We start from the raw sequence: 27470 nt of genomic DNA on the forward strand, positions 1-27470 counted from the left end.
CAATCTTCAATGGGAGCCAGTGAAATATGAACTTCATTGTCACCTAGCCCCAAAGCGATAAGATAAAATGAGCTGATACATCATTTGCTGTGGTTTTATCATCTCCCTCAGTAATTGGAAGAGAAAACATAAGAGTATGTGTATTTGTGTGCTCCCTTCTTACCCCTCCCAACTCTCCCATCATCCACACCCAGGCTAAAACCATTTTAGCCCAATCAATACAAAGGTCATACAGCATTTTATTTATACATTTTTAATTTTTCATAGTGACTAAAACTGCCAAGTAGACCATTAGAGTCATGAATACATTTAATTGAATTTTTTTGCCCCTGAAAATACTAAGGACAATACTCTACTAGTAAGCAGAAGGAGGAAATATACTAGATAGATGAAAAAAATTTAAATAATAACTGAATTAATTTAAAAGGTAATTTCCTTTCCTATTTACGACTTTCATACATTTGTTCTTACCATTGTTTTGTTCTTTTTGAAATTTAGGGATATTCTAAGTGTTCAGGAATGTACACTTAATAACCAACTTACTATCTCTTCCATCAGAATCATCTTCTAATTCAAAGAAAAGACCTCTAGATTGTACTTCAAGAATATATTTTTGAAAACTTCAAATTAAAAGTTACATGATCTGGTGATGAAGTAAATCTTCTAACCAACTAGAATTCGATATTATTAAAATAAATTAAATGCTATGCCCTTGATATCAGGTTAGGGAATATTATATTCAGCAAATCCAGAAACCATGTTAATAATAAAGAGATGGAATATTAAAATACTTGATTAAATTACTTTAAAATAGTTTGTTAAAAGTGTGAATAAAACATTATTGCACATGTATTTAGTGGTGAATTGATATGAGAATTTTTTCAAGGTGTTTTCATTTTAAATATATTTCTAAAATTTGCTGTTTTCCCCATATTAAGATATATATCTTGTGACTGTAATTATAATAATGTTCTATGAAAATTAGAGACATATAATATTTCCTAGACTTTTCCTTTCAGTGCTCATTGCTTAAATAGTGGTATGTTTGCTTATATTTGTATACAAAATTTAAAATATTTTCTTGATATTAAATATATCCGTATAGTTTAGAAGTGGTTTTGTTGTGAAATTTTGAATACTATTTATATACATAATTTGGTTTTTACTCTTATTACCAAATTCTTTAAAATTCCATGTGAAATTGTTTGAAAGAGCAAAACCTCCCCCAAAACTGACAAATATTTGGGACTAGGATATGTTATGCAAATTTTAAATATTAATGATAGCATTTTAAAAAAAACTATTTTTTATTACATATAAGCAAACTCCCATGTAAATATTTTATTTTTGAAGTAAAAATTTTTATCACTTTTTAAGATTTTCCCTTGAAGTTTAAAACCTTTTAAGTTTACTTAGGGTAGTTTTTCTAGTCTATGATACAAAACCTTTATTTTTTCTTTACTCTGCAGAAAGAAATACGACTTAATTTTCAGGGACTCATTTTAAATCTACTTTTTAAAAATGCCTTATATTGAATAAATAAAAGTTAAGCAGTAATAAAGATGCAGGTTTCCATTTTTGGTCTTTGATGAGGACTAGAAAACAAAGAAAAGTTTTATTTAAATAAGTTAATAAGCCTTTGCAAAATGTAGAGTTAAAGGGAAAGTAAAAAATGCTTTACTTTTAAGCCAAGAATAAATGCAACAGGGTGAAGACACTCTTATGTAGTTATAGTTTATTATGCCTATGAAGGGCAAAAGAAAAAAAATATGTGTATTATTTGGGGAAAATAAGTGCTTTTTCAGATAAAAGTTTTAAAGATGATATGTTTGATTTTTTTGTATTATAAAGAACTATGATAAATATAGAAATAAACACTGGTTTTTCCTCTGTTTTCTCAATATTTAGCTAGTAAACCACCTTATTTGAAACTGATTGAGGAAAATTGAAACTTAATTTCACTAATAATAATACTAACAATATTAATATAGCAAGGGGGTAAACAGTCAAAGAGAATGCTGTGTAGGCTTAAGCTTTCAAGCTACTCTAGACTTGGGGTCATAACTGCAGAGCAATGATAATGATATGGTTTCCATAGCAACTGATTCATTGGAGGGCTAGACCTCTGTCTAGGGTGCTGTCAGTGTATGCAGAGTTTCAGTGAACAGAAAGTCCCTAAGAGGGGTCTGTTTCTATCTAATCCAGTTTTAATTGAACTCTAGAGACTTTGAAGTGAAACCTTGGACCAGGCATATACTATTCCAATAAGAAATGAACCTCTTGCTTAGCTAGGCCTCAGCTGCTTTTCAGTACTGACACCTTTTCCTAATGAATACTTAAATAAATGCTATATCAATTTCAGCTAGTAATTCTGTTAGTTAAGGGATTCTTCATTTCTCTTTTAAATTGAAACTATCTGGACCCTACCTGTAGAATTTCATTGCTTTTTTAAAAATTTTTATTCTTTTCTTTTAAAATGTCAGGCTAGTTATTCTGAATAAGATTTTAATTTTTGATACTTTGAGCAATATTAAATCTTTTCTATGTTTCAAAGCATTACTAGACCTGATTATATTTAACTGAAAGCACATCATCATACATTCAGTGTAATCCCATTTAGATCATGTTTGAAAACATACAAATCAATGCCAGATATTGTTTATTATGAATATATATGTACTAATGGTATAGAAACTTTCATGGAAATTATAAACGCCAAAACAAGGTAGTGATTGGCTCTGAGGAGGGAGGAAAATGGGATCAGGGAGCATTATCCATGGGTTTGAACACTATCTGTAAAGTTGTAATAATTTTTAAAAATTATATGCAATAATATGGCAACAAATTAGGATCTGTTAAGGTTGGTGAATATATGGGATTATGTTATTTTTTGTCCTTGTGAATATGTTTGATATTTGGTAATGAAATAAATTTTGAAGTAGCATGCCACGGTCTCTATTTCAAGTAGATCTTTGCATAAACATGCTACTTAAAGAAATGGGATATAAATAAATTTTTCTGAATAAGAAATTATTTCAATACATTAAAAATCTTATAAAATGTTTTAAGACACTTATTGTTTAGGATACTTCCACTAATAAATGGAATATCCTGAAACATAATTAAACCTTTAGTTAAATGACCATGACTTTGCAATGATTGGCATCACCAGTATGAGCAACAGGTGTTATTACATAACTCTGTAGATATAAAAGTTAGAATTTGCAGTCTAGTATGTAATATACCTAGCATAACACAGATCTTAAGAAATCCTTTGTGGTTTGTTTTCTTTTGATTTTTCTCTTTCACTTAGAAAACAAGTATAGAGAAACAAGTGTGGTTGATTAAAATTCCCAATGAAACAAAAACAACAAATGAAAGTACAGAAAAATCCCCAATGAGTTGGGTTCTATTTTAACAAATATTAATGCTTTTTAGAAATGTTACAACGTAAATTAGGAAACCTGAGAAGTATCTTATGCTTTGCCACCAACTTACCATTGGTCTTTGTATTAAGTGTTTAACTTTTATGGACCTAATTTTCCTTACCAATAATTGGATGAATTAGACTCTACAGAACATACATTGGTTTCTCAAAAATTTGATAAATCCCAAATAGGAAACTAGGCAGATAATAAATGAATAAATGAGTGAGGTGGGGACTGCCATAATGGAGAAGACATGTTAGTTGTTACCATGTGGCATATGAGTCTAGATTCAGATTTGCAGGATATTTCAATTTCCAGGGATGCCAGGTATCTGGATATTTATGTAAACATTATTTCTCAAGTATTTTCAACTAAAATTTTGTTAAAGTATCATATGGGCAAAATAAAATGAATTTGCATCATATTTGGAGCTTGGGTTGTCATTCGTTGATACTTTTAATCATTAAAAATATTTTGCGCAAGCCATTTTTCTAGGCAATGGAAATAAAGTAGATTGAAAATTGTTACTCTAATGGAACTTAGAATCTGGTATTCTAGCGATGAATAGAGAGACGAGACAAGTAAACATATATTATAATTTCAGATAGAGCTAGTTTTATGAAGAAAACTTGATAAGAGTTTGGAGTAGGATGAGGTGGTAGTGGAGGAAGTGGGGTTTATAGCTTATGGCATTTTTGAGGAGGTGACATGAGCAGAAACCTAAATGGTAAGTATGAGTAAACCATGTGAAGATTTGGGAGAAGAACATTCAGGCAGAGGGATAACAAGTATAAAGGCTCTGATGAGAAATCAGTTAGGAACATCAGAGAGTCCCAAATAAAGACTTTCTATGCAATTATATAAAAATTTAGAGTTTATTATACATGTAATGTGACACCTCTGGATTTAATGGTTTTAAATATAGGTGTGATGTTATATAATTATGATATAATTTATGTTTTTTTAAAAAGATGTTATTGGCTTTTCTGGGCAGAATAGTTAAGAGTAGAAGGAGAGAGACCAAGTAGGAGGCCACTGCAGTCTGGAGGCTTGGGCCTACTAGTACTATCTGTGGTCGAGGTGAGAAAAAGGGATAAATGCAACTTATATTTAAAACAATATCCTAAGAATAATGCTCATTTTTTGTCTTTTCTTTTTCTATCCATTTCTCTTGATCTTACTTGTATGGCCATTACTTATATGACTTGGTTAGGATTTTTCTATCATCAAATGTCAAGACTTAAAGTGCAATTTTTCAATTGTTTAATCCTTTGAATTTTTGTTTAGTTTTTAAAGACAACTCTGAATCTTCAAGTTATACCCATTCTTTCCATTTCTGGATGCTTTTATGCCAGATATCAAATCATATCTAGAAAAATCAAACTAACATATATACTGTATTAAATAAGACCTTTTTTTTTTTCTTGAAAAGAAGCTCTATTTTACATTGAAGAATGTAAGTGTGTTTGGAATTAGTATCTGGAAAATGGAAAAGAGTCAAAAAACAGGGTGACATTTGTGTAGGATAAATTCTTACGATTCATTATTTTTCTTCTCTTTGTTCATCTCATCTTTATCCCTGCAATGCAATATCATAATCAAATGATGTTTTATTTGTTGTTTATGATGTTTACATTTGAAAGATATTTTTTTTAAAATTTGCTTTCATGGATTTTCAAGAGGTATTGAAAGCAAATATATCTCATTTTCTTTATTAATATATGTAAAGTACTGATGAAGAAAAATGCCTGCTCTGGTTTTCCTATAACACTTCCATTATTAAGCTTTTGCAATGAATTTTCTTTTAAAAAAACAAACTTGAATAATAAAGTAACTAAGTGGTTTAGGACTAAAGACAGGATTACTTTGACTTGTAAAGCATTCTAGGCATCTGTGTCTGTTCACACAGGATGATAAGAATTATAACAAGTTACTTTGACAACTACCATAGAGTACCATAGAGAGATTATGCTGAGTTCATTTGCAGGTTTACCTTTAGCTGACAAAATGGTACTTAACCTTTTATAAAATCAACCTTTGTGCTTTCTGTATGAGGGCCTGTTGCCTGAACAGTGACCTTGAAAGTGTTAATTTTATTTTACTTATGAAATATGTATATTTTTAAACTAAGAAGAAAAACACTTTTGGGTATATTATTATCATATCATATGAAACTGAATGTATATGTGATTTGTGAGCATGTATGACATTCTTTTGAAATCTTGTTTAGCTGAAACTTGCAGTTTTTATGATGATTCAAAAAACCAATCAATAAATAATGTAACACATGAGTCTTGCAAATCATTATACTACATCATTGCTTTAAAAGCTCACATATATATTTCTAAATTAGATTTATAATATTACTCTGCATTTTCATTTAAGTTTTTTCCTAATATTACAATCTGTTTTCTTTACTCTCTCTTCAAACTATGTCAGTAACTATTTATTGAATTCTTTACTTTTCTTAAAAGGGTTTCTTCTACTTAAATTGGAGGAAAACCAACAACAAAAATCTAGTATTGTTACTTACTTGAGATTATATTTTCCTTCACTAGATCCTGGTGTATACAGAAGGGCTGCATGGAAAATGGCTGTTCACGGAGATACGATCAATCTTTTCTCGTCGTTATCTTTTGCAAAATACAGCCCTGGAGATCTTTATGGCAAACAGAGGTAATATGCTGCAAAAAGAACATTGTTACAGAGCTAACCTCAATCTCTCTCTAAGATTTCGTTTTTGAACATACATTTTCTTTTCAATTTAGATAGCATTTTGTCACCTACCATCTGTCCTTTTGACCTCTTTTTTTGTACTATATGCATGCATCTTTGTAGATCCTCCCCCCCCTTGTTCATTCTTAGAATTACTGTAGTTCTTTTTTTTCCTGGCCATATACAGAGTAAGCCAATGATTTTTAAATATGGGAAATAAACAACCATTTAATTAACTGTGGTGTGTTGATGTCCTCAACATTTTTTTGATCCTTAAACATTCTGGAAGACGGCTACATTTGAGAAAAGGAGAGGGTAATCAAATTATTTATGCATCTATTTAATCTTTAGACTAATCTGTTTCCATTTCTAAAGGCATCATCAGAAAATGGTACTGAACAGCTCTGGTTGTTTTGTATTATATAATTTTTGAAAGTGAAACTAAAATTCAGTTTGCATGTTTAGAGTAGAACTTGGTGAAATCCATTAAGTCAAGGAGAGCACATGAGGGGAATTTAAAGAAAACATAATTGGGTATGAGTAGAGGCATAGAAAAAAGGATATATAAAGCCTAGTGGCATGTACATACTGCTTGATGGTTTCTTATTTACTCTTTCTGTAATCTACAGGTTATTTTTAATCTATATGTAGCCACATATATTTCATATACATTTTTTGCTTTCTTTTTGAAATCGTGTATTTAAGGAATACAATTTCTAAAGGGAAAAATGTTTCATTTTGTTTTTCTCTTTTTTAAAATATATTTTTATTTTTAAAAGATACATAGATCACACAAAATGTTACATTAAAAAATATAAGGGATTCCTATATGCCCCATTCCCCACACACCCCACTTTTCCCATATCAACAACTACTTTCACTAGTGTGGTACATTCATTGCAAGTGATGAATACATTTTGGAGCACTGCTATACAGCATGATTATAGTTTACATTGTAGTTTACACTCTCTCCCAGTCCATTCAGTAGGTTATGGCAGGATATATAATGTCCTGTATCTGTCCCTCCAATATCTTTCAGGAAAACTCCAAATCCCAAAAATGCCCCCATATCATACCCTTTTTCTCTCTTCCTGCCTTCAGCAACTGCAGTGGCAATTGTCTCCACATCAATGATATAATTTCTTCCGTTTCTAGAGTCACAATAATTCTATAGTAGAATACCAGCAAGTCCACCCTAGTCCAATTTTATTCTCTAATCCTGAGGACTCTGGGATGGTGATGCCCATTCCATCTCTTAATTGAGAGGGGGCTTCAGTCCTACATGGCTGACAGATGGGACTCTCCTACTTGTAGTTATAGACTTCCTTGTTTCCTTGGTGTGGTTGTTATCCATCCTCACCTCCTTGTTAGCTGTCCAGGGTGAGTCCAATGAACTGGAGAGTAGGTGTTTCAGCTCTGCTGAGGCTCAGGGCCCTGCTGGCACATGGAAAGCCCAGAGATTCAAGTCCTAGACATACACCCACTAACCCCAGTGCTAACCACAGGTTTGGTAAAAGGGACAGAAGAGATGTGTAAAGAAGACACATCTGAGTCCAACTCCATTACACTTGGGAGCACAAACTCAAAAGTAGGACTCACTGACAAGGCACCAAACTCCAGAGCCATCTTTGGATCACAGAGAGGTTCAGCTATGTCAGGGGAGGAACACTGATGTGGAGTGTCATTGATGGGGGATGCACGGGTGGCAGGGACTTCTCCAGGGCATGCATATAGGGTATATAGATATGTTCAGATGTTCGTTGAGTATTGACATAGTGGGTAGAGTTTCACACGACAACTAAGGGAGTGCTGAGTTCCCATTCCGGGAAACTCTCTCGCACTCCCCAATGGAGAAGCAACAATCTCCCGAGTGCAAGGGCAAAGACCAGTGAAGAAGGAAGGTCCAATAATGGGCCCTTGACATTGATGACTATGCTTTGGAGCCTTTGTGCTTGAAATTTCAACTAGACCTAGAGTTGCAGGGTGCTAAAGGTTACCTCCTAAGAGGCTCCATATTGCTCAAATCTGACCACTCTCTAAGCCAAACTCAGCATGTAAATGCATTACCTTCCCCGCAGTGTGGGACCGGACTCCTGGGGATAAGCCTCCGTGGTGATGAGTGATTACTACCAAGCACCAGCTGGTGATGCAACTAGAAGGAGACCTGGAATCAAAGGGGAAAATGGTAAAGACAAATGAGTTTATATGGCCAAGGGACTTCAAAATGAGTTGGAAGGTCATCAGAGAGGTCGTGCTTACCACATCTCAGCAGGATCTGAGACAGCCAAAGTAGATACTACTCCAGGTACTGGTCCTCCTGAGGGCTACAGACACCCAGGTCCCATGGGCATGACAGATGGCTCTGGAATTCAGCGCCTTGCTCCAGTAAGTGGACCCTACTTTGGAATTTGTGTTCCTGAGTGTGTTGGAGTTGGACTCAGATGTGACTTCTCTACACATGCCACTACTGTCCCTTTTACTGAACCTGTGGTTGGCACTGGGGTCGGTATATGCTCAGTAGACTTGAATCTCTGGACTTTCTATGTGCCAGTGGGCCCTGAGCCTCAGCAGAGTTGCAATACCTACTCTCTGGTTTGTTGGTCTTACCCAGGTCAGCTAACAAGGAGGTGAGGATGGTCAACCACCACACCAAGGAACCAAGGGAGTCTACAACTACAAGCAGAAGAGTTCTATCCATCAGCCATGTGGGATCTAAGCCCCTCTCAACTAGAGTGGAGTGGACATTGCCATCCCAGGGTCCTCAGGGTAGAAGAATAAAATATGGATTAGAGTAGACTTACTGATATTCTAGTCACAATAGAATATTTGTGACTCTAGCAGTGGAAGAAAATTTATCATTGATGTGGAGACAGTGGTCACAGGAGTTGCTGAAGGCAGGGAAAGGGAAAAAGATGTGTGATATGGGGGCATTTTTGGGACTTGGAATTGTCCTCAATGATATTGTAGGCACAGATGCATGACATTATATATTCTGCCATAATCCATTGAATGGACTGAGAGAGAGTGTAAACTACCACATAAACTGTAATCCATGCTATGTAGCAGTGCTCCAAAATGTATTCATCAAATGCAATGAATGTACCACACTAATGAAATAAGTTGTTGACATGGGAGGAGTGGTGGTGTGTGGGGAGTGTGTATATGGGAACTCTTCTATTTTTTAATGTAACATTTTGTGTCATCTACGTATCTAAAAAAATAATGATAAAAAAAAGAAAAAAGAAGAATGAAGTTGGAGGACTCTCATTTCCTGACTTGAAAGCTTATTACTTAGTTACCATGGTAAAAAGAGAATGGTACTGGCATAATGACAGACAGGTTGACCAATAGAACCGAATCGAGAACTCAGAAATTGACCCTCACATCTACAGTGAGGTGTGTTTTCACAAGGCTGTTAAGCCCACCCAGTTGTGACTGAATAGTCTATTCAGTAAATGGTGCTTGGAGAACTGGAAAGCCATATCCAAAAGAAAGAAGGAGGACCCCTACCTCATACTTTATACAAAAATTAACTCAAAATGGATTAGGGACTTAAATATAAAAACAACAATAAAACTCCTAGAAGAAAATGTAGGAAAACATCTTCAAGACCTTGAGGTAGGAAGCAGTTTCTTAAATTTTACACCCAAAGCATGAACAATGAAAGAAAAAAATAGATAAATGGGACCTCCTCAAAATTCAAACTTTTGCACCTCAAAGGACTTTGTCAAAAGGGGGAAAAGGCAGCCAACTCAATGGGAGTATATTTGGCAATCACATATCTGATAAGGGTTTAATATCCATGATATAGAATGAGATCATTTAACTTAACAATAGAAAAGACAAACTATCCAATTAAAAAATGGGCAAAGAATTGAAAAGACCATTGTCCAAGAAAAAATATAAATGGCGAAGAAGCACATGAAAAAATGTTCAACATCACTAGCAATTAGGGAAATGCAAGTCAAAATTACAGTGAGATAACCTTTCACATCTACTAGACTGGCCATTATTAAAAAGTTGGAAAACTGTAAATGCTGGAGAGTATATGGAGAGATAGAAATGCTTATTCACTATTGGTGGGAATGTAGAATAGCATAGCCATTGTCAAGGACTGGCAGTTTGTAAGGATGTTGAATATAGACTTGGCATAGGAACTAGCAATAACATTGCTAGGTATATATACCCAGAACCGAGAGAAGTGACACGAGTAGATATCTGCACACTGATGTTCATAGCAACAATAGTCACGATAGCCAAAAATTAGAAACAACCCAGATGTCCATCATCAACAAATGGGTAAACAAATTGTGGAGTATACACACAATGGAATATTATGCAGTGGTAAGAAGAAACGAAGACAAAATATAAAAGAAGAAGAAGAGAAGAAAAAATAGAAAAAAGAAAAAAAGAAGGAATGAAGTCGTGAAATATATGACAACATGGATGATCCTAGAGGACATTATGTTGAATGAAGCAATTCAGACACAAAAGGAAAATTACTGTATGATTGCCTTATTATGAACTAAATATATTATGTGAAATATAAATCTATAATGTAAAATATCAATATGGGTAGATACTACATATTGTTATGATTCCATTTATATAAAATATAAATATAAATCAGTTCATAAAGATGAAACAAGACTAGTTGTTAAGTACGTGTCAGGAAGGAATGCTAAGGGAAGTGGAGTCTTTCTTTTTGGAGTAATGAAAGTGTTCTAGAACTTTTAACATGATGACTGTACAACATTGTGATTATACTGAAAGCCATTGATTATACACTTTAGATAAAATAGAAACAGCAGCTATGTACAGTGGGGGAAGCATAAAGAGATTAAGAGGAGAGGAATTTACTTGTTTGTTTTGTTTATTATTATTATTGAAATAATGAAAATGTTCTAATAATGATTGACGTGATGAATGCACAGCTATGTGATTATAGCACATACCATTGATTGTACCCTTTAATGAATTGTATGCCTCATTAATAGGTATAACACAATTGATTAAGTATATATATGTATGTACCATGCAAACAATTTCCAGAGGAAAGCCAAGGTAGCTATCCTAATATCCAATAAAATATACTCTAAGTCAAAAAATGTTATGTCAGAAAAGCACATATTATATAGAATAATGGTGTCATTTTAACAAAAATATATAGGAATTATAAATACATATAAAGTATATGAAGCAAATAATGACAGATTTGAGGGGAGAAGTAGACTGTTCTACATCAATAGTAGGAGACTTGAGTACATTACTTTCAATAACGTTACAACATCTGAACATGATCAGTAAGGAAATAGAGGACTTGAATGATTGTATAAAACAACTACAACAACTAATAACCATGTATAGAACACTTCACCCAAGAGCACCAGGACATATATTCATCTCTAGTGCACATTCTCCAAGAAAGAACATATGTTAGGCAGTTAAAGAAGTCTCAGTAAATTTAAAAAAAAATTGAAATTATCTAATGGATCATCTCCAAGTGCTTAAGAATGAACCTAAAAGTCAACAATAGGGGGAGAACTGGAAAATTCACAAATATGTAGAAGTTAAACAACATACACTTAATAACATATGGGTCAAGGAAGAATTCACAAGGAAAAACAGGAAATATCTAGATGCACATTAAAATGAAAACACAACATATCAAAACTAGTGGATGGTGAAGCAGACTTGGCCCAGTGGTTAGGGCGTCTGTCTACCATATGGGAGGTCCCTGGTTCAAACCCCAGACCTCCTTGACCCATGTGGAGCTGGCCCATGCACAGTGCTGATGCATGCAAGGAGTGTCCTGCCACGCAGGGGTGTCCCCTACATAGGGGAACCCCACACTCAAGGAGTGCGCCCAGTAAGGAGAGCCGCCCAGCGTGAAAGAAAGTGCAGCCTGCCTAAGAATGGCACTGCCCACACAGAGAGCTGACACAACAAGATGACGCAACAAAAAGAAACACAGATTCCTGTGCCGCTAACAACAGAAGTGGACAAAGAAGAAGATGCAGCAAATAGACACAGAGAACAGACAACCCGAGTAGGGGTGAGGGGAGAAAGGGATAGAAATAAATAAATCTTTAAAAAAAAGAAAAGAAAAAAATTGGGGATGAAGCAAAGATTGTCCAGAGGAGGAACTTTATGGCACTCCAAATGCTTACATTAGAGAAGAAATATCTCAGAATAGAGACCTAACTTTACAGCTGAAGAATCTAGTAAAAAAGAGCAAATTAAACCCAAACGTACAGAGGGAAGGAAATAACAAAGATTAGAGGGGAGATAAATGAAGCAGAGAATAAAGGCAATAGAGAAAATCAATGAAACTAAAAGTTGGTTCTTTGGGAACATCAATAAAATCAAGAAATCTTTGGCTAGACTAGCAAAGAAAAAAGAGAACACAAATAAAAACAGAAATTAAAAGGATTATGAGAGGATACAATGAACAGCTATATGTCAACAAATTAGATAACCTCGCTGAAATGTACAAATTCTGAGAAACATGCAAAATACCTCTAGTGACTCAAGAAGAAATAGATTTCCACAGACCAATAACAAGCAAAGAGATTGAATCATTGATCAAAACCTCCCAACAAAGGAAAGCCTAGGACCAGGTGACTTCACTGGTGAATATTACCAAACTTTCAAAGAAGAATTAATAACAATTTCGCTCAAACTTTAAAAAAAAAAGTCAAGAGTAGGGAATACGCCAAACCAATTCTGTGAGGACAATATACCCCAATAGCAAAGCCAGATAAAGATAACACAAGAAAGAAAATTATAGCTCAATATCTCTTATGACTGTATTTTCAAGAATCCTCTGTAAAACATTATCAAGCCTTCCTTAACAACATATTAAAATAATTTTACATCATGGTCAGGTCGGATTTATCCCACATATGCAAGAGCGGTTCAACATAAGAAAGCCAACCAGTGTAATACACCACATTAATAGAAGGAAAAAAGACATATAATCATCTCAGTGCTTAAAGGTATTTGACAAAATGCAGCACCCCTTCTTGATAAAAACACTTAGAAAACTAGGAATAAAAAGGACACTTTCTCAACATGATAAAGCACATATATAAAAACAACATGGCTAATATCATACTCAATGGTGAGGCACTGAAATGTTTCCCTCTAAGATTAGGAACAAGAATGCCTACTCTTATTACCACTGTTACTCAGTATTGTACTGGGAATTCTAGTCTGAGCAACTTAGGCAAAAAAAAAAAAAAAAGGAATAAAAGACGTCCAAATTTGGAGTAAAGAAGAAAAAGTTCCTCTATTTTCAGATAACATCATCTCATATATAGAAAATCCTGAAAGATCTACATCAAAGTTATTATATAGCTAATAAATTAATTCAGCAGTATGGTAGGGCACAAGATCCTATGAGTGATAATAAAAAATTGGTGTATACATACAGTGGTAAAAAGTGGTAAAAAAAAATGAAGGTCAGATGTATGTGAAGACATTGATTAACTATGAATATATTGCATTGAGTAAAGTAAGCCGTACACAAAAGGAAAAATATTGTATGGTCTCACTGATATTAAATAATTAGAACATGTAAATTCATAGATTCAGAAACTAGGTGCAGTTTAACAGAAACTGTGACTGGGCAGGGAATGGGATGTGAATTCTTTAGTTGGTATAGATTTTTTGTTTTTCGTGATGGAAAAGTACTTACTGTAAATGGGTGGTGGTGATGGTAGCACACTGTTGTGAATTTAATTAACGCCACCGAATTATACTTTTGAATGTGGTTAAATGTGGAGGTTTTACCTTTTATATATATATTAGTATTATAATCTAAAAAACATGGGGTTTTACGTTATAGTGAACTTAACATAAACATTGAGTATAGTTAGTAGTACAATTATCATAATATTGTTCATCAATTTTAACAAAACTACCATACTAATACACATTTTTAATACTAGGGAAAAATGCATGGTTTAAGGGTCATATGGGAACTTTTAATTTTCTACATGACTTTTTTATAAACATATCTTCTCTAATAATTTTTAAATTATTGCCCAATTATTACTCAATTTCGTTTATGCAAAAAATAATTGTATTTCATATTGGGTACAGTTTCTGTTGCTTTTGATGGAAAAGTTTTTGTAATGAAAAATTTGGTTAAAATTTTGTAGGACAGCATTGTAAATTTAATTAATGTCTGTGGTCTCTGAATTGTACACTTAAAAATGGTTAAAGTGGCTTGCAGCTACACCAACATTGATTATTTTTGGGGCTCTAAATAGTTTTTCAGTCAAGTTAGAAAAGGATGCTGTCTTCCAGAAGGGCATTTGTACCCATTTATGGTTCTTATATTAAAGCTAAAACACAATTCAAATTTCAAAACTGACAAAATCTTTTTCATGACTTTGCTATTTTCATGTTTTTTAAAGAAGGGTAGAAATTTATAGAAATTAACATTTATATGCAAATATGTTTATGTATATTGGCATTAACATTTATGTGCAAATATGTTTATGTCTATTTGGCATGTGCTCTTTGATATTCTTTATATTGAAAAGTGGAAATATCGGAAAGCACTTAACTTTGATTATTAACCATACAGGAAAAAGTTGACCTCAGGTCACACATTGTTCTTGATTATATGACCATATAATAGTGTAAACAAGCATTATGATTATTTTTTTAAACTGTTCATCATTGCAAATAAAAATAACATTTTAACATCTGTTTTTATAGTCTTTTTGATGTTAGATTAAGCACATCAAGTTTAATTTTTTAATGTTCTTTCTGGATTCTTGGAAATATATTTGATTTGATAAAATTCAGTATTTCTGTAAGTTGTGGCTAAAGTTTCATGCCATATTAATGCCATGACAGTTTTTAGAACTCCTAACAACCTTTAGAGAAGGAAGTACTATGTTCAACGAGTTTATCAGTGAAAAGAATATCGCTCTGCCAATAATACTGAAAGTATTTATACAATATAAAAAAGGAAAATATTAAGAATTGAATTTATTTTTTATTTATTTATTTTTGTCTTTAATTTTTTTAATGTTACATTTAAAAAATATGAGGTCCTCATATACCCCTCTCCCCCCTCACCCCACTCCTCCCATAACAACAACCCCCTCCATCATGGAACATTCATTGCACTTAGTGAACATACCTCTGAGCACTGCTGCACCACGTGGTCAATGGTCCACATTATAGTTTACACTTTCCCCCAGTCCACCCAGTGGGCCATGGGAGGACATACAATGTCCAGTAACTGTCCCTGCAGTACCACCCAGGACAACTCCAAGTCCTGAAAATGCCCCCATACCACATCTCTTAAGAATTGAATTTAATAGCTAATTGAATTAAGAGAAGTATTTTACTGAACCAGGAAGTCAGTTTTCAAGTAGGGGTTTCATATCGTGTTTTAATTTCTAAAAATTCTTTTTCTAGTTGCTGTAATGTTCAACTTCCCAGACCCTGCAACAGTAAAGAAAGTGGTTAACTATCTACCTCGTGTTGGTATTGGAACCAGTTTTGGATTACCTCAGACCAGGTGCTGTTGTTTATGTTAAAAATATGGGAAATAATCTGTATTAATTTTTTTCTTACTATTTGTTTTGAAATGCATGATTTTCTGTCCATAACGTATTTTATAAGTAAGTGATGATTATTAGTGTATAAGGTTTATTTTGCATCAACTGAATTGATTATCCTGAGTTTTCCCTGGCATATAGCAGTATCCAGCACAATGTATATATATGCTCAGCAGATCATTAAATAAAAGATTCTATATACCCTCTTTCTCCTCCTGCCAGGATAAAGGTACTTGGAAAGACACATCTTATATCTCTTCATTGAAAATTTTAAATTTTAACATTTAAGAAAGCTATATAGAGAAAGGTATTATCCTTTCTTGATGATATATGCTTACCTTTACTCATTTTAGAAAAGGTTTTGGCTGTTTTTTTGTTTTTTGTTTTTTTTGCCATGAAAATATATCTTTTTTTTTTTGAGGTACTGGGGTATCATATGTGGGAAGCCAGTGCTCAACCACTGAGTCACATCAGCTCCCTTGAGTTGGTTTTTTCCTTAGTTTGCTTGCTATTTGTTTTTGTTTTTGATTTAGGAGGCAGGTGGAACCAAACCTCTCATGTGGGAAGCAGGCACTCAACTACGTGAGCCATATCCACTCCCAAAATATATTTATCTACAGTGTGATGCTACTACATTCTTATCACAATATACTAAATGGAAAAGAGAGAATACCAAGTGTTAGATCAAGTGTGCAGCAACTAGAATTTTCGCATATATTTGGTGGGGAATATAATTTGGTACCACCACTCTGCAAACTCTGAAATACTGAATAAAATTAAACTTATGCATACCTTACGATCTAGTGATTTAACTCCTAGGTCCAACAGAAATATATACTTAGGTTCATCAAAAGGTATGTACAAGGATGTTCATACTAGTGTTATGCATGACAACCTCAAACTGACAGCAACCCAAAAGTGATCAACAAAAGAATGAGTAAACATATTATGATATAATCCCACAATGGAATGCACAACAATGAAAACAAATGAACTATTGCTACATGCAGCATGTGCATAAATCAGTGAAAGAAACCAGATATAATATTTCTGATTACATAACATTTAAAAAATAAGTAAAACTAATTTCAGGTGTTAGATGTCAAGATCTCAAGTTCCGTTGGGTGAGTGGTAAGTTTCTCGTTTTTTATGAATCTTTTTTTCTTTAGAGAATTTGTAGATTTATAGAAAGATCATGTAGAAAATAAAGAGTTCCTATATATTCACCCCTATTTTTAACATTTTGCATTATGATGGTAACTGTTACAACTGATGAGAGAATATTATAATTATACTATTAACATCACACTGTTAAACAATTACATTGTTTACATTAGGGTTCACTGTGTTGTACGGCCCTATGTTTTTGTTTTTTTTAACTTATATTCTAGCAGTAAACATACCATCTAGCAAATATACCACCTAAAATCACCCCTTTTAACAACATTCAGATATATAATACTGTTTTATTAATTACATTCACAACGTTGTATTACTATCACCATTGTGTATTACCAAAGTTTCATTACCCCCCCTCCCCCAAAATTAAGAGTTAACTCCCCATCCCTTACCCCCCCACCTTGGCTCCTGGTAAACTGTATACTAGTTTCTGACTCTATGAATTTGTTTATTCTTTTTCATAATAGGGAAGCATGTATTTGTCTCTTTGTGACAAGTTTATCTCATTCAACATACTATCTTCAAGTTTCATCCATGTTATTGCATATATCAGAATTTCATTCCTTTTCATAGCTTAGTAATATTCTATTGTGTGTTTATACCATATTTTGTTTAACCATTCATTTGTTGATATGTCCTTGGGTTACTTCCATATTTTGGCAGTTGTAAATAAAGTCACTATGAACATCAGTTTGCAAATATCTGTTTTGGTCCCTGATCATTTAGGAGTGGGATTGCTGGGTCATATGGTAATTCTCTACTTAACTTTCTGAGGAACTGCCAAACTATTTTCCCCATGGTTTTACCATTTTATATTTACATTTTACATTATTTATGATAATTTTTCTTGACTGCTAATATTCTGAAATATGAATATGCCATAACTTAGTAATTCCCACATTGGTGTAGCTTTACTTTCTATCTAATTTTAAATTACTATAAAAAATGCTATGATAGACATTATGTGTCAAATCCTTTAAACTTTTGCAGTGTTATGTTTAGAAAATAATATCATACTTGGAATATTATTTGCCTAAACACTAGAGTTTAAAGGAAAAGAAAATCAAAATAGATAAAAATACAAGACTCAACCAAGTTACTTGTAAGTGCTGTTTATAAGAAACTTACTCTAAATATGAAAATGTAAACAGGTTAAAAGCAAAAGAATGAAAAAAGATATACCCTGAATACTTTATAGAAATCCCTTGAGTGGTTATATAATTGTCAAACAAAGAAGACTTCAGAACAAGGAATAATATCAGGATAAAGAGGAACTTCCATGATAATAAAGGAGCCAATTCATGATGAAGATGATTCTAAATGTGTATACACCTAATGAACAAGAGTTTCAAAATTTGTGAAATAAAAACAGATAGAACTGAAATGAAAAACAAGTTCACCCTGTTCTGTCAGTATAACTAAGAGATCAGATGGACAAAAAATCAGTGAACTGTTTCACATATATGAAATATCCCAGCCAACTGTACAACTTTTGTTGTAAGTGTACATAGAACATTCACCAATGTGTCCATATTCTGAGCTGTAAAACTGGTTTCAAAAAGTTTCAAGGGGTTGGAATTGTATTGAGTATGTTCTCTGACCTCAGTAGAATGAACCAGAAATCATATACAGAAAAATATCTTTAAAATCCTGAATATTTAGAAATTAACATGCTTTTACATAAAGTGTGGGTCCAAGAAGAAATTTCATGGTGTATTAGAAATATTTTGAGCTAAATGAAATGAAAAACACAACTTATCGAAAATTTTAGGATGCAGGTAAATAAGTGGCTAGGGAAAATGTTATAACAATAAAATGATTTCATTTAAAAACAAAAAGGAGGAGGAGAGGAGAAGAAATGTGTAAAATCAATGATTTCAGCTTCTGGAATGCCAGAGGAGATTGAAAAATGGGGAACAAGTGAAGCCAAGGTAAGCAGAAGAAATAATTTGTTAAACATAGGGGCAAAAAATCAATGTAAAAGAAAACAGAAACAATAGAGAAAAATCAATGTGATGAAAAGCTATTTCTTTGAGAAGATTAATAAAATCAATAAATATTCTAGCCAAGATTTATGAAGAAAAAGAAGAAAGAACAAATTTCCAGGGTCAAGAATGAAAGAGGGGATATCACTATAGACCCTACAAACATTTAAACGATAGTAAGGAGATATTTTGAACAAATGTATGCTACTAAATTAGATGACTTAGATGAAATGGAAAGATTCTTTGACATACACACTAATGTTAAATGATTAACCTGAGTAACTCTCTATCAAGGAAATTGAATTTATACTTAAAAATCTTCCATAAATTATACTCCAGACCCACTTTGCTTCACTTATGAATTCTACTAAACATTTAATGCAAACTCTTCCAGAATATAGAAAAGAAGGCTGTATTACATGATTCGAAATCCAGAGAAAGGTATTATAGGAAAAGGAAGCTATAGACCACCCTGATTGGAAAGGAAGAAATAAAATTGTCTTTATTCACAGATGTACATGATTGTTTATATGGAAAATATCATGGAATAACATACAGGGTCATTTGTATTCCTAATTATTAGCCATGAACAATTGAAAATTGAAATGAAAACTGTTATTTAAAATGATATTGGGAAGCGGATTTGCCCCAACAGATAGGTTGTCCGCCTACCATATGGGAGGTCCAAGGTTCAAACCCAGGGCCTCCTGACCCTTGTGATGAGCTGGCCCACATGCAGTGCTGATGTGCACAAGGAGTGCTATGCCACGCAGGGGTATTCCCCGTGTAGGGGAACCCCACACGCAAGGAGTGTGCCCCGTAAATAGAGCTGCCCAGCATGAAAAAAGTGCAGCCTGCCCAGGAATGGTGCCGCACACACGGAGAGCTGACGCAGCAAGATGACACAATGAAACGAGACTCAGATTCCAGGTGCCGCTGACAAGAATACAAGCGCACACAGAAGAACACACAGTGAATGGACACAGAGCAGTCAACTGAGCGGGCAGGGAAGGAGATAGAAATTAAAAACCAAAAAAACAAAAAAATGCTATTAGCAAATGAAATATATATGGATAAATTTTAAGAAATATTTATATGATCTGTTCATTGAAAGCGATAAACCATTGTTGAGAGAAATTAAAAAGCAAAAACAAAACAAAAATGACTAAAAATAGAGTTATACTATACTGTGTTGATGGATTGGAAGTCTCAATATTGTTATATCGATATTTTCAAAAACAGATCCATAAATCAAAAGCAGTCCCAACGAAAGTACTAGCAGACTTTTATGCAGAAATTGACAATGTGCTTCTAAAATTTAAATGAAAACACAAATATCAAGAATAGCTAAAACTATCTGGAAAAATAATAACAAAGTTTGAGGACTTACATTGTTTTCAAGACTTATTCTAAAGTTATATTAATTAGGATATTGTGGTTGTGACAGTTTGAAGTCTGGTGGATCCCAGAAGATCATGTTCTTAGCTCTAATCCATTCCTGTGCATGTAAATGTATTGTAGGTGGGATCTTTTGATTAAATTACGTAGGTTAAAGGCCTTTGAAGGGAGCAGATGTGGCTTAAGCAGTTGAGTGCCTGCCTCCCACACAGGAGGTCCCAGATTCAGTTCCTGGTGTCTCCTAAAGAAGACAATGAGCATACATCGAGCAAAAACAATGAGCAGACAATGAGACAAAGCAAAAAGACAATGAGAAAAACAACAAGCAGACAATGAGCAAAAACAAATGAGCAAGGAGCTCATGTGACTCAAACAGTTAAGTACCCTCCTTCCACATGGAAGGTCCCTGGTTCAGTTCTTGGTGTCTCCTAAAGAAAAAAACAAAACAAAAACAGACAATGAGCAGACCATGAGTGCAAAACAGCAACAACAACAAGCAAAACAGATGAGGGAGCCATGGGGTGGGGGAGGCCTTTGATCCATTTGCATGACCCAGAGTGAGTCTTAATCCTCTTGCTCGAGTCCTTTATAAATGGAGGAGTAAAAGCTGCAGGCAGAAAAAAGCAGCAGAGACAGGAAGAAGCCTCCAGAATTTGAAATCATTGAACCTGGAAGAGTGAAAAACTATAGTTGGAGCAGCTGAAAGCTGAAGCCAGAGACCCAGAGGAGAGGAGAGAGATGAGCAGACACCACTATTTGCTTGATGGCCCACAGCTAAACTCAGATAGAAAGGCAGCCTGGAGGAGAAGGCAGAGACCTGCAGAGCTGCTACTGTGCCTTGCCACATGGCAGGAGTTCAGAATCGCCAGGACCTGAACTTCAGGGAGAGAGCTTCTCCTGATGCCTTGATTTGGACATTTTTCCTACCCTTGGAACTGTAAGCTTGTAAGTTAATAAAGCCCATTTTAAATGCCAGCTCATTTCTAATATATTGCTCCCAGCAGCCTTTAGCAAACAAAACAGTGGTATTGCTGTAAAGATGGACTTATGGATCAATGAAACAGAGTATTTTCCAGAATTAGACCCAGATATATATGGTCAATATGATTTTTGATAAATACGTCAAGATATGTCAGTGAGGAAATGATGGTCTTTTCAACCAATGGTATGAACAGTGGGATATCCAAATGCCAAAAAAGAAAAGGAAAAGGAATCTTAACTTTTACTTCATACATAGATTAACTCAAAATGTAGTGTAGACCTAAATAGAAGTGCCAAAATGTGAGTTTCTTAATATAACATAGGAGAAAAATCCTGTGGCAAAGATTTCTTAGCTAGGACCAAAACATTCATTAATTAGTCTTCATCAAATTAAAAAAATTTTGCTTTCAAAAGGCACTCTTATGAAAATGAAGAGACATGCCACAGACTGAGTTAAAATATTTGCACAACTTATAAATGATAAATGACTTATATCCAGAATATGTAAGGAACTCTTACACTCACTAAGAAGACAAACAACTAATTTAAAAAATAGGCAAAAGATATGAACAGATACTTCACTAAAGAATATATACAGATGGCAAATAAATAAATGAAAGATGCTCAACATTAGGAACCTGAAAATCTCCACTTAAAATCCCAGTGTATTCCCACAGCATACCTACTAGAATAATTTTAAGGAAACTGACAATACCAACAGCTAATAAAGGTGCAGAATAACTAGAACCTCACATGTTGCTGATGGAAATGTAAAGTATTATGGTCACTTTGGGAACACTTTCACAGTTTCATAGAAATCAACCATATACTTAACTGTACATCCCAGGAGTCCCACTCTAAGACATTTATCCAGAAAAGAAAACATATGTTCACACAATGACCTGTTTATGAATGTTTATTATAGCTATATTTATAATCACCAAAATTAGAAGTAGCCAAGATTTCACATTATCTGGTGAACTGGCAAATTGTGATACATCCATACAATGGAATATACTATTCATCAATAAAAAGTTACGTACTACTGATACCTGCAAGAACATGGACAGATTTGAAAGCTTTATGTTAGGTGAACAAAACCAACACAAAAGACTTACATATGTATGAATCCCTTTATATGACATTTTAAAAAAGCTAAACTTTAAGGACAGAAGTCAGATTAATGGTTGCCAGGGGCTGGGGAATAAGAAGAATTAATTACAAAGGAGAGTACGAGAGTACCTTTTAGGAGGATGAAAATATTCCTTATCTTGATAGTTGTGAATTTTCACAACTGTATGTTTAGCAGAACTCATTGCATTGTACAATTAAAAATGATGTATAAAAAGTGTGTAAAAAATGGAATTTCAGACTATGTAAATTATGTTCCAATAAACATGATTTTCTAAAACAGAAAAAGATGAAGAATATGAAATTTTAATCAGTATGTACAGTATCAGGAACTCTAGTACTATGTTGGTAGTAATGCTAAACAAAATGTTTAATTTGCAAAACAATTCGCCATTTCCTTATAAATTTAAACATACACTTAACATGCCTCCTGGTAACCCCATTACTAGGTACTAGATATGTACTACCTAGAATAATAAACACATTCATGCTATGTGCATATACTTGTAAGCAAATATTTATAGTAGTTTTATACATAGTAGTTCCAAACTGGAAACATTTCTAATATCCTTAACTTGTGAATGGATAAACAGATTATATTACATCCATATGATGAATTACTACTCAGAAATAAAAAGGAATTGACTACTGATACATGCAGTAACATGGAAGAATTTCAAAAACCTTATGACAAGTAAAAGAAATTAGGCAACATGAGCAACATACTGTATGATTCTATTTATATTAAATTATTGAAAAAGCAAAATTATGTAGCCACAGAAACCAGATTATGGGCTGCCAGGCCCAGATCATTGTTTGTTAGAGGCCAAGAGTTGGAACAAGGGAATTAGCTGCAAAAGATACCAAAAATGTATCTTGATTATGGTAGTAGGTACAGGAATACGCATATTTAAACCTCATCACTTTATATACTTACTTTTATAAAATATTATATTATATTGCATCTCAATAAAAATCATTGAAAAAATAAGCTCTCTAAGCATACTTAAAATAAGTTACAAAAATAAATATTATGTACTCGTTTTTATATGTACTGCTACTTAACATATATGAGAAATCAGACTACGATTTCTTTATTAGTTTGATGAAAATAAATTAGATTATGCTTTTCTGCCTATTTGTTGTAATTTTTGTCTTTGTTGATATATTAGTATTAAACCCATATAAGATTTTGTAACTATAATGTAGTTAAAGCTTTTATCTTTAACCTCTGCAAAATTAGATTTCAAATATTAATTTTGTATACACATATAGACTCAATAACTAATATTTATATTTTTTAAGTAATTTAATAACTGCTTTTTATGAGCTATCATTGATAGTCACGTGACGTCATTTCTGCCACATTATATTGTTATAATCGAGTCACTAAATACAGCCCTGGCTAAAGGAGAGGGAATTAAGTACCACCCTTTGAATAGAGGAGTTTCAAAATATTTGAGGACATATTTTTAAACCACCAGAGGTCACAATTTTATGTAAACAGGGCAAATAAAATGACCTTACTGGATTAAGCAATATTTGCTTTAAAATGCCAGTCATCATTTTAATTAAATACTTTCAAAATTTAATGAGGAATTTCATGGTTCAGAAAAAAGCAGCTCAAAATAGCATAGTATTTCCTTAGCTTAAGGAAAAAGAAAATTTATTTTACTAATAATCTCTTTATTTTATAAAAGCATTATTCATTACTTTGTATGTATAATACCTCTGAAATCTTTATAATGCTATCCTAGTGAGTGAAAGCTAAAAGTCAGTTCATTAAATCCGCCACTTAAATAGATTTCCAGCATTTATAAAAGTATAAGGTATCCAGCAGTGTACAAGATAAATACCATTTCTGCCCATGCATGTTTAAACAAATATGTAAACAAAATAAATGGCTTGTAATAAGTGACAGGAAGGATATAAATAGGGTGTTGTGATAGTGATTAAAGGAGTGAGAATGGGAGGCTTTGATTAAGGTGGTCAGGAATGTCTTTTTGTGTGACTTTTAAGTTAGGATTTTAAGAAAAAGAATTAGCAGCTTCTGAAAAAGGAAACATATGTGCAAATGCCCTGAAATAAGGCAGACTTTACAGTGTTCTAATATTTATCGGAAGGCAAGTATCACCGGAATTTAGTGATCTTAGGAAGAAGACGTTGTGAGGTGAGGCAGGAAAGAAAGGCAAATACAGATAAATGCAAGGTTGTGTATAGGATTTTCATCTTTATCCTAAGAACATCAGATATTCTTCTAAGGGCTATGAGCAGAACAGATGTGATTAGATTTATGCTTTAAGGATATTCCAGCTCCCACATGGATTAAACTGGTACACTGGCATAAGGGAAGAAATGAATATAGGGTGACCATTTATGAGCCTATTTTAGAAATCCAGATGCTCCCAAGCCCAGGAAGTCTGTAAATGCTGGGAGGTACATAGGGGAGGAAGTGGCATCAGTTGTGGAGCAAGGAAAAAAAAGAAAGGGAAAAAGGCTACTCTAGCCATCTCCTGACCACCCCTCTCCCCCACTTCTCATCCTCGCCTCTGGGCCCCTGGTTCCTTGCACTCTAAGCTCCTCACTGCAAGATAATATCTTCTCCTAGTAGCTGTTATAGCTCTTATCAAACGTGTTTAACTAGAAGTTAACATGCATGTATTAAACTTCTTATTTAATGTATAGTCAGGATTCTCCAGAGAACCAGAACAAATAGGATGTATAATATGACATTTATTTTAAGGTGTTGGCTTATGCAATTGTACATTCTGGAAAGTACAAAGTCATTAGGGCAGGCAGCAGGCCAGAAACTCATTCAGGATTTGATGTTGCAGTCTTAAGGCAGAGTGTTCTGATTGTGGGGCCCTCAGTTCTTGCTATTAAGACCTCCAATTGATTAGATGAAGTGCACCAACATTTTTTAGTGTAATCTAATTTACCTAAAGTTAATTAATTGCAGTTGTTAATCTCAATTACAAAACATCTTTGTAGCAATACCTAGATTAGTGTTTGATTAAATAACTGGGTACTCTAGTTTAGCCAAGTTGACACCAAAGACTGTCATAGCTAGTATTCCTATAGGGGAAAAAAAAGCCTGACATCAAGTGATAGGACTGGGCAAAACTTGCAGTGAAAAAAGAAAGCTAAAGTGGTATTGTGGGGTGAGTCTTTGTCCTGATTCAATATACTGTGATGGCTTATCATTGGTATTTATGTGTTATATGTTTATAATGCAGGTAGTCATAAAGCATCAGAGAAAATACTCCTAATAAGAATGAGTCCAGCTATCAGGATAAACTTTCCTGCTATTTGCCATTCGTGGTGGGTCAGGATTTAGCACAAGTGCCTCTACCATCTGATGTCCTGTTGATTGAGAAGTCAGAAGCCTCAGTCTCAATGGCCCTGACAGCAGTGTTATTACACTTGGGTCAGAAGGAGTAGCTCATAAACTCCAGCAAAATTCGGGGGTCTGCTTGCCAAGTAAAGCTTGTTGATACCATGTGGGTAAATTCACAACATTCAACTCTCTGGGAGTCAAAGAAAAATTACTGTCTCTTCAGCTCCACCCACCAAAAAGGAGGCCCTGTACCTATTGGACACTTTGAAGATTAGAGACATATGTGCTTGGTTCTTTATGGGTCCAGATCAATAGGATTCACTGGAAGCTATCCAGCATGCTGTGGTGTACCTCTCTAGTTCTGGGGTTCCACAACTCTAATGATCTGTGACTAATGATTTTGCCAGTTGGTGTCTCTGGCAAGGAGATGCAGCCTCTACCTAGAAGCGCTCTTTGGGCCTTTGGACTTACTGATACAACTACCACCCTGACATGGGCTTACCATCTTAACACTTGTTTGGAAAAGCAAGCTTACTACTGAGCTCCTGTTAAAACTGAAGGCCTGACTGATAGAAGGCTATGACTCTCAGTCTGACATCCCCATTTTGGATGCATCCACTCAAACTCAAGGACTAACAAAGAAGGGACCAAGAAAACCTTTTTCATCAAAGGGAAATTGTATATTCAGGGATGTAGCTTGACTGGTTTTAGTGTCAGCCCCCAAAGGGATCAATTTCTCTTGACTTTGTCCTGTGTAATGATCAGGACAAAAGGGGTGGGAGGTAATATGTTGTGATAGGGACCTATTTTTAAAATTAAGGATTCTCTCTTGATCCTTCAGAACAAAAAGCCTGGGTACAAGTAGAGAATGATTGGAAAAAAGGTGACGTTATAGGTACCGAGATGGGACCCACTAATTGTGCAGTGCACAACCCTTGCACCAGGGAATGAAACACCTTTGACTCCAGGTAGTGTGTATATGTGTGGGGAGACATTTATATTCCTTTTGTTTCCCAGACCCAGCACTGTCACCTGTGTCAAAGAGCAGCTGCAGTTTTTTATATAATTTCTATCTTCTTATTGAGATTCCCTCTTTGTTTATTCATTGTCACACTTTAATTCTTTAATGTGGTTTCCTTTAATTCTATGGATATATTAATATATTGTAACAACTCTGGATTCTGATTCTTTTTCTCCTGAAAGTTGTTGTTGTTGCTGTCTTCCTCTTTGTTTCTTTGTTTAGTAACTTGTCTTGTCTACATATGTGAAATCTGTCTTCTCTATGATGTGTGTCTGCTGATAGTTCTCTCTGCTCAATGCTTTTTATTCTTTTTAGTTTTATGCCTGGTTTCCTAGGCATGTATCTGCATGGTTTAGTGACTAGCCAATGATGGTAAGTGACTGTGCCCAAGAACTTCAACTCAGTAAGACTTTCTCAACCCCTGTCAGTGGATCTCTGTTCGTGTCTCCTCTGTGTGTGTGCATTGTCAGAGTTGGTCAAAAGTATGAGGAAAGCTTGACTCCTCTCTGGTCTCTGCTTCACCCACATACAGCCTCAAGAAATATGTCTGCTGTAGCCACAACCTTAGACTAGGTGAACCTTTGTCCTTCCCTTCTCGAGTGCCACCAAGATTGTCACTTCCATTAGTAATGCTGCTGGGTGTGGGCACTGCCCACTGCTCCAAATCGAGTGAGACCCTTGACACAGTGGCACTGAAGCTGCTGGTCCTCG

At 34.2% G+C, this 27470-nt stretch overlaps 1 protein-coding gene across 4 annotated transcripts in view; it reads left to right on the forward strand.

The window, feature by feature from the left end:
* The window catches only part of LRBA (LPS responsive beige-like anchor protein), an 891557-nt gene that overhangs the window by 602192 nt on the left and 261895 nt on the right, over window positions 1-27470 (forward strand). For all 4 annotated transcript variants that reach the window (XM_058282502.1, XM_058282620.2, XM_058282452.2 and 1 more), the window contains exons 41-42: window positions 5987-6104; window positions 15585-15687. In XM_058282502.1, coding sequence (XP_058138485.1) covers window positions 5987-6104; window positions 15585-15687 — 221 coding nt within the window. The remainder of the gene's footprint in view (window positions 1-5986; window positions 6105-15584; window positions 15688-27470) is intronic.

This window comes from Dasypus novemcinctus, chromosome 1 (assembly GCF_030445035.2).
Source record: "Dasypus novemcinctus isolate mDasNov1 chromosome 1, mDasNov1.1.hap2, whole genome shotgun sequence".
Taxonomy (NCBI): domain Eukaryota; kingdom Metazoa; phylum Chordata; class Mammalia; order Cingulata; family Dasypodidae; genus Dasypus; species Dasypus novemcinctus.